General features: G+C 40.0%; 1 protein-coding gene across 1 annotated transcript in view; it reads left to right on the top strand.

Moving 5' to 3' along the window:
• The window catches only part of FAM3D (family with sequence similarity 3 member D), a 32,846-nt gene that overhangs the window by 7,389 nt on the left and 16,117 nt on the right, over positions 1-9,340 (top strand). The window contains exons 2-4 of the mRNA XM_018562453.1: positions 500-607; positions 2,929-2,952; positions 4,460-4,583. Of these exons, the coding sequence (XP_018417955.1) occupies positions 500-607; positions 2,929-2,952; positions 4,460-4,583 (256 nt within the window). The remainder of the gene's footprint in view (positions 1-499; positions 608-2,928; positions 2,953-4,459; positions 4,584-9,340) is intronic.

Below are 9,340 nucleotides of genomic sequence, written 5' to 3'. Positions count from 1 at the left end.
TATAGATAGATAGATAGATAGATAGATAGATAGATGTGTGTGTGTATATATATATATATACACACACACACACATGTTTGAAATTCTTAATTACAGCAGCTGCTGAGTGTAAATCAGTGTAGTTCACTGAGCTTCTCCCCTTATGATCTTTTCAGATTTGCTCAGAAGAACATATTTGCCCTTTTTAAGATGTGTAAAATTGATATGCCGCTACAACAAAGCAATATAATATTAGTATTCATACTGTAAGTCATCACAGTAGTAAAATAGACAAAATTGTCATCCTGGCTTTTCCTGCAGTGTAGCAGCCGCATTATTTGTGTTAAATTAGCCATGCTGAGTAGATAGAGAAAGAATGATGGGTGATGACATAAAACACGGTTCTCAGCTATGTAAAGTTCAGTCTGAATTGCTGTCTCTCCCACTCTTTCTGCCGATGTTAAATATCTTCATAAATGCACAGCCTGTGGTTAACTGATATGTTTCCCCCCATATGCAGGTATTGTAAGGATCCTGGTGATTCTGTTCACGCTCCTGACAACGTGGTACTTTGCAGAAACAATTTTTTCCGCAAAATGGGAAGTAAAGAGTCTACGGCATATATTTGGTAAGCAGCAAATTTGAAACGTTTGTGTTGGACCTTATTTATCAAAGTGCTAAAAGGTTGTTCTTTATTTGTTGGCTGTTTTAACCAATCAGAATCTCTCTCTCACTGGAGTATGGGAGAATGGAAGAAGAAAAGTGATGGGTGCCATGGCACAAGGGAAGTTGTTTCTTCATACTGTTTGCCAGCTGACAGATTTTAGCTTATTATAATACAGGATTTATATAGCGCCAAAAGTTTGCGCAGTGCTTTACAATATAAGTAGGACATCACAATTACAATACAAGCCAAGACAATATGGTAAGAAGGGTCCAGCTTAGATAATGAAAGAAAATCACAACTGAAATCTAATCTATAGGAGCAAGTACAAACAATTGTAGTCAATCCTATATCCACCAATCAAAAAGAATGCTGACTCACTGTACATTTACATATTTAATTGAAACCTCATCAAGGGATGGGAAGAGGACTTTCAATGCTGTTGAGACCAGAAATTAGACAAGGTGTCTGCTTTTTCATGTCAGATGTGTGCAAACTTTTTTATTACCACACAATGCTTTCAAGTAGAATTCACGATACTGAGTTTTTGAATGGTGTGGTTTTCCATCCCTAGAGGAAATATCAGAGCTGCTTCTGACATAATTCTCTTTCTTGGTGGATTAAAATGTGGTAAACCCTCTTCAATAACAATATAGCATAACCCCCATGGTCAGTATATGCAGGATCATTTGTACTTTTGACTGCATCTACCTGTGACATTTAAATCAAAATATCTAGACCTAAAAGAAAGGGTGGGAATAAATCATGTAACTGGACCCTCTTTTCTTGTGGGAAGGGACATTCACAATTTCTGTGTTCCGAAGGTTGGGGTGCATAGGAATATTCAATTTCCTTTGTAAAAGTATTGGACTCCAAAAAGAATGTTCAAATACGTTACTAACTGAAGGTTAATTTGAGCCAAATAATAAAGGTAACCGTGACTGAATATCCATTTCTGTCCCCCTCCTTCCCCCAGACCAACTGTCTTGTGCCATCTCTACCCCATATGACTACATAGTCATAGTATCTAACACTATCAGATGCCATATTTGCAAGAGGCATGCCAAGTCTATAGGGGGGAAAGGCTAAAAGACAGTTTGCCCACTCTGCATCAATACATCTAGAATCTAGGGCTAGGAGGGTGGGCTTAACTGCCATTTTATTCTGCTAAAGTCCTGTAGGGACCTAGAATTGTGTATTTTAGGCACACAGTAAACTATTGCACCAACAACAATGCCCAACCTGTGAAGAAACGGCAACAGTAAAGACCCAGCCACACTAGCAACCAGGGCATTGGTCTGGACCTTCCATTATACATGGTAACCTGTTACTGATAGTCACTCTCAGTACCTATGTGCCACCACCCATAGACCCACTGTCTTGGCCATGGAATATGTTGGCTATGCATAAATCCAGCCTTGATGTTACCATTACAGGACATTATGTCAGCAAAGCTACAGTGACTTAAGTAATGCTTGCTGAAGTGTGGCAGAGATCAAAGGCAAGATAAAGTTGGAGTAGTGAAAGTTTGAGTGAAAACGTGTAGCTTCAAAACCATGTATACAATGAAAAAAAAAAAGGGCTATGCAATTAAACTGATTACTTTCCTGTTACACAGCTCACACTAGATGACCAAAAGTAGATACCTGACCATCAGACCAACTATGTGAGTTCAGGTGTTCCCAGTGAAGGGTACAGTTAATGCTACAAAGACCTATTTTAGGCAATTGTGCACTTCCAACCTTATAGCAATAGTGTAGAGAAGACTGTTACAGCATGACTGTGCCCCTATGCACAAAGCCAGTTTTATAAAGACATGGTTTGATGAGTCTGGTGTGGATGAACTTGAATAACATGCACAGAGCCCTGACTTAAGCCCTACTGAACACCTTTGGTATGAATCGGAACACGGGTTGAGGGACTGGTCTTCTCCAACATCAGTCTCTAACTTCACAAATGCTCAGCTGAAAGAGTACACAGACACGGTCCAAAATCTTGTGGAAAGGGCCTTCATAGTGAAGCCTGTTATAGCTGTAAAGGGAGAGGGGGACACGTCCCCATATTAATGCTCGTAGTTTGGGAATGGGAGATCCAAAGAGCTTATATAGGTGTGATGGCCAAGTGTTCACAAACATTTGGCCATATAGTGCATTCATTTTCTCCACATTCTTATGCAGTTCAGCTTACCATCTTTACAAGTACTGTAGCTTTTAGAGAAATAGTGAATAATTCCAAACCTATACTGCTGCACAGCTAATCACCTTATTTCTTCTCTTTTTGTGCAGATAAGCGGTCTGATGATGCAGTTGGTGAGTACACTTTATTATACTTGACAATCCTCATTAGTACCTCATGGCATTGGTTATTTAAACATCTTTAAAAGCTGCTAAACTTAAAAAAAAAAATATTTTTCTGTACAGAAGTGATGACACCCATGAACTGCCGTGTTCTGGGGTGTCACTTTGCATTTTCTTTTGCTATCTTGCTAAACTGCAGTTATTATTCTCTGTTATCAGACAGACATAAGACAGTTGATCATAGAAGTTAATTCACTAATGTACTCCTGTGACCCAAAGTCAGCATATAGTGGGCTATTGCTCGCTATTTGCTGACAGGCCAGAGCTGTGCTGCAGCCGGCAAGGATCCCCACAATATTGATGGGATCCACCTGGCTGCCTAATTGACGGTTGGCTCTGCCTCTATAGAGCCAGAGCCAGCTGTGCCTGCCCCTCCCCTGTCTGTCCCTCCTATGAGTGCTAAATGAACAGAGAGGGGAGCGGTGACTGATGGTCATTACTCTCTGCAGGGAGCAGACCGTGATTTGAGGGTTTAGTGGTCACATGATCCCCCTTTAGTTTTCTACAGGGAGCCTGCTGGGTCCCTTCCACAGCTCTGCACTTTGCACAGGATATGTTCAGCACTGTGATGATGTCACAGAGATTTTAATAGAGTAATATCTGGATTTGCAAAGGCATTTGGTGCACACAAAAATGATTTATATTCTTTGTGGCTATTGAGCAATATACAATATTTAGATAAATCTACTCTTGATTGGAGTTTAGCTTTAAGCCCCCCTATATTGTGAGAATTGACCATGATTGCATTAGATTGTGCCCACATGTGCATGTTTGATCTGCCCATTGAGTAATCGTTCTTGCAAGCAATCTTTGTAAGAATAAATGAAGTTTGTCTGTATATAGCTAGATTGGACAGATGTTCTTTAATGTCTGTGGGCACCACTATACCACTCCCAACAGCTAACCCAGCACTTATTAGAGCAATTCACATATGCAAGCTGTGCTGTATTATAGACCTGTACGATTCGTTTCGTTCCGAATCGAAATTCGGACGAATTTTCGGAAATTCGGACATTCGGATGTATCCGAATCCCGATTTACAGACATAACGAATGCAAACGAATCCGAATTTCCATTTCCGAAATTCGGTAGCGGTAGTTCGAACAATCGTTTCGTATTCTGTTCTTATTCGTTTCTTATTCGTTTCATATTCGTTTCGTTCGTTGGAGCAAAGTGACATTAGAAAAGGAGAAAAATATTTTTTCCCCCTCAAATGTCACTTTGCTGCAAACGAACGAAACGAATAAGAAACGAATAAGAACAGAAAACGAAACGAACGTTCGAACTACCGCTACCGAATTTCGTCCGAATCCGAATTCCGAATCCGAATTGACTTTCACACCCGAATCCCGAAAAACGAAATAACACAAATCCGAATTTAAAACGAAACAAATTTTTTGGCAGTGCACATGTCTACTGTATTATCTAGTAGAATTTGATGGATTTTATTCCCCTGCAGTACCAGAAAAAACACACAGCAAATGTGGAAATGAGAAGAACTGTCCAGACAATTACTTTGCCTTTAAAATCATAAGTGGAGCAGCCAGCGTGGTCGGCCCTACAATCTGTTTGGAAGACAAAATGTAAGTGAAATTTCCATGTAGCAGCTTTTCTGTGTCAATGGCACGGCGTCATCTCTGTGTGCTGACTAAAGTTATCACCAAGTAACATAATTCGGATGTTTGAAACATGCTGGTCCCACAGACATGTTTGATTTGCCTAATTCATTTTATTGTGGGGACTTTAAGTGACTATCACAGTGTTCTTTCAATCTCTCAATTACCTGTTGGTGGTACCCATAGCAGCATAGTTGTCTAATGACACCATGATCACAAACCTTAGGCATACAAGTAGACACACACAATCCCTTATCTTCTTCTATGGATGCTCTCAAAGAGATATATAGTGGGTTTTTTTTGTTGTTTTTGCAATGGGCACATGAAAAATTAAATATATGAAAAAGCTTGGGTATAAAGGCAGCTGCAGAAGTTGGATGGCTATTGTCCATTGTGATGTGCATAGTATGATATCCTGTGATCTTGGCACTAACATGAATGTTGATCATGAAGCAGGGATCGGTGGTTTCAGTTGTTGTTCAAGGACTGTGTAGATACCTTTGGTGATTACAAAGAATGGATTGGATGGAGTTAAATTAGTGTTAAGGGGCTAAGCTATGGTTAAAGGAGTTCCAAAGTCACAGCATATAATGTCCTGTTATAACATCAGCAGTGTAATAGGAATACATACTAGAGTTGTTTTTGATAATGCAATCAAAGCTTACTTGAAAAAATCCCTTTTATGTAGTGAGTGCTGCCTTCTGTCTGCCCATCACTATCACCAACTTCCTGAATTCCCAGTGTATTTTGTGTTTCTGTTTTTTTTGCTTGATGTGATGCATTCTTGATTTCTCAAGACTACATACCCCATCATGCATTGCTTCCATCAAGCGATGATGTTGCATTGTTCAGAAGCCAAGTTGTAGTTTAATATAGTACTATAGAAATGTATATTTATCATTAGTTTTTTTCCATAGATGCCCTTTAATATAATGATCAGGAATTAAGGATTCTGGTTGAAGTTGGGTGTTTTACGGGGTTGCAGTTTAAGTTAAGTGTAAAGTTAGGGCTACAAGTTAAGGATTATGTTTAAGTGTTAGGGTAAAACCCCACTTGGAGCGCCAAAAATAAATATCTTGCAGTGGAGCCTTCCCACACTGCATGGGTTAAATGCTCATTAAAGTAGGGTACAAAAGGAGCACATTTCAGCAGGAAATTTGCTCCATGTTTACACTGTTTCATTGGCAGAAGTCACTCTTTAGATTGACTTTTGCTGAAGGAACATGTTGGATAAACTTCAGTCAAATGGTGCTTGCTGTCAGAATACAAAGCTCACAGCAAGAGATTCGTCCATTCACACTATTTTTAGCACGGATGGAGGAATCTGTTATATTTTCTTTGTTCAGCCCGCAGCTTGAACAAAGAAAATATTACTGTGTGTACACAACTTAAGTCTAGAAATGGAGGAAGAAACTTTAATATGTACTTTATTCCTCGCTGCGCCAGGCTTCCTCCATGCTCTGCAACTAGTCCCATGAATCTTCTTCTCTAAGGCACTCCTGCCGGGGGACGCACTCTGACATCAACATGTACAATGCATGACCAATAGTCCCGCACTGTATGAGGATGGCGAGGACTCGTCCTCAAGAATCTGGAGCACCGAGTGAAGGGGTGAGTGTTGAAAGCCTGCTGAAGCGAGGGATAAGGTAAGTATTGCAACTTATTTCTCTTCCCCTAGATGACTTGAACATGATTATGTTTTAGAAGCTGAGTGAGGAGAGGGTTTAATATTAAGGTCTTAGGGGTGTAGGTCAACATCTCTTTTAATCCTGTTCCCTGTGTCAAAACTTCTTAATCGAGAACTACATGGCGCAGGGTTGTTGGTGCAGGAAAATAGATGTAATATAAAATATACTATATTATGGGAAATAATGGATTGCTGTGGATAACACTGAGAAACCTTCTTTGTTTGGAAGGTCCATTGTGGTTTTTAGGAGCATTCTAGTCAAAAGCGCTGGCTCAACGGGCTACAGGCTGTAAATGCTTGTAGGATACGCTTATGGTATCATTTATAGAATGTTTCTTTTTTTTTTAACTAATTTATATGCTACAATTGCACAGTGATTTGCAGAGCATACAGCCTTTCAGTTACTAGATAGTAGCCATTAGCAGTGAAGGACAACCATTGTGTAACACTGTAAGGAAGTAAGGGGAGTTTGTGTATGTATTGAATATACATAGCTGCCCCCATGTACATACAGTATATAAATCGAAGCAAGGCTTAAAAACATTACCACATATAGATAAGTGTATTTGCACAAAGCTAATCTCTTTCCATGTTTATCTAAAAGAGAAAAATTTAAATACTATACATCCCGTTTAAATGGCTTCCTGTGTATTCAGGGCTTTAAAGGATATTGCACTGTGTATACAGCAATAAAAAACGTATCTCTGTACAGTGGATTTACCTGCAGTGTGTAAATATACTTAATGCTTAAGCCGGTAAATGGATCCGCGTTTGCATTCAAATTCATACAGGAAGTGAATTAATCTACAGTACAACATGTTCCCTATTTTTTTACATGGGTTTTGTAACTTGTCAGGTTTTGCATTGCTCAAACTGTATTTGCATATTTTGCAACGTGGCAAGTAGCAGGACATGCATTCTTTAATAAGACAAATTTACACAGCGCCTTTCAAGGATCTGCATACAAGGAAAGGAAAGGAGTTTTACTGTGAGCAGGCTAAGGTGCCGTACTGAGTGCTGAAGTGACACTGAAGTAAAGTGATAATGAGAAATTAACAGACCCTCATTTCTGCTAAGCAAATTGACATAATAAAGTAGAACTCCAGGAAAACAGTTTATGACACCTTGTACTTCTGCTCGGCTTGTCTTTGATTTGCACACATTTGACTAATGAATAGTCAGCACACTAGGTCTAAAGCTGGCCATACACCTATAGATTATCTGCAGATTTTCAATCATTAGATGGAAAAAGCGCAACAGATTTCTCCATCTACGCTAAACTGTGTGTATGGAGGAATCTCACACTGGGCCAAGCTTCAGTATCTTGCTAGTTGGCCTCAAAATACCTGAACAATGCCTGCATCCAATCAGATTGTTCAGGTATTTTGACAGTCAGCGGGGCCGACTAGCAATATACTGAAGCTTGGCCCAGCCGGAGGTTCCTCCATCCACACAGTGTAGCGTAGATGGAGGAATCTGTTGCATTTTTTCCATCTGACCATAGAAAATCTGCAGATAATCTATAGGTCTATGGCCAGCTTAAGAATTGAAGTGCCACACCAATTAAAATAGTCCAGATACAATTTTATTCTATTAGGGTCAGGGGACAAGTAGAGATGCCAATGTGTTTCAGGGGTCCAAAACACACCCTCCTTTATCAGGGCTTAAAGCCCATTTCCACCTTTATTATTATTATTATTTTTAAAAATATATATGTCAGCAATGTACAACGAGTTTACATGAAGCAGGCATAAAAGCTGCTTTACGTGAACACAGAAACTTTTCTTTGTTGGCTGTCCTTTTCATGGCTCTTTTTGAAATGGCCGCCTCTGTGCTCCACAAGCAGTCTATGTAAATTAACACTCTCTCTGAGCTCTATCCCCCCACTCATTAGCATACATAGTGTCAAGCTCCCTGAAAAAGTGTATTGTGACCTGGAAAGGCAGAGCTGTTGTGCAGTGATATTGTTACAATGACTCGCAGGGAGGGTGTCCGCTGCTTTATAATCTGACCGTAGTGTCAAACTGAGTTTCCTGTGGAAAAGAAATTCAATTTGTAGGACTGAGGCCTACTAAAGTCCATAAATATGTAAAAAGCCAACAATGTGACTCATGAAAATGTACACACATAATCCTCATCACTGCACCTCTACATTACCACAGTAAATGCTAATCACTTACAGAGGTGGAAAGGGTCTTTAATGAGACAAATCGTGTATTTGGACCACAATCCCTGCAGGTTCAAAGTTGTATTTGTTGCACTGTAAGTACTTCAGGCGTGTCAGTAGGTGGTTTGGAAGTCAAATGAGCTGCTAACAAACCTGACGTACTTACAGTGCAACAATTGTATAAAGTTTTATCTGAACTATTTTAATTCCTACATCCGCCAAGTTCACTGTCAAGCCAAGGATACTGTGGTGATCGTTTGGATTGTAAAAGCTGCCTATCTGTTAACCAAATCAACCAATATTCACATCGCTTAACTACTGTTGGATGTAAAACACCAAGAGAATAACCACATGGGTCCAGCGCTTTCTTTCCACACTTCCAAGTAATGATAGTCAGGCAGGTGACAACCATACTTTGTGGTTCAGCTTTGGACTTCCTGCTTAATGGGCGGTGAGGTTGGCTTACTAAAGGGGTAGAGGGCATTCGCTTTGCAAAGATAAAGTCTTTCACTAGGTTAAAAAAAGATACCCTTGCAGTGGGGCTACCCCCAAACTGCAAGGGTTAGTCGTTTGTTTTTGTCTAGGGGTATTCTGTAAAGGACTTTTACTTACCTGATCCCTGTTCCCGCAGGCTCCAAGACCGGTGCCTGCAGACTCTCCCCCCCTGCGGTCAGAGGCCTGCTGACACCATCATGTAATGCAGGGCCCATAGGGCTGCAGGGCTAATGTAAGGCCACAACTGACTGCTACGTGTTCATTACGTGCTCGTTGCAAAGCACTGTCTTTCCAAGTCAGTGTGCTGTTCACCTGCTCTTAAAATAATAAAAAAAATAGAGTGTAAAATAAATAAATATATACAGTATATGTTAC

The sequence above is a fragment of the Nanorana parkeri genome, unplaced genomic scaffold, assembly GCF_000935625.1.
Source record: "Nanorana parkeri isolate BGI_ZX_2015 unplaced genomic scaffold, ASM93562v1 scaffold578, whole genome shotgun sequence".
Classification (NCBI taxonomy): domain Eukaryota; kingdom Metazoa; phylum Chordata; class Amphibia; order Anura; family Dicroglossidae; genus Nanorana; species Nanorana parkeri.
The sequence above is the reverse complement of the archived record's forward strand: the minus strand, read 5'-3'. Positions and strand labels throughout refer to the sequence as shown.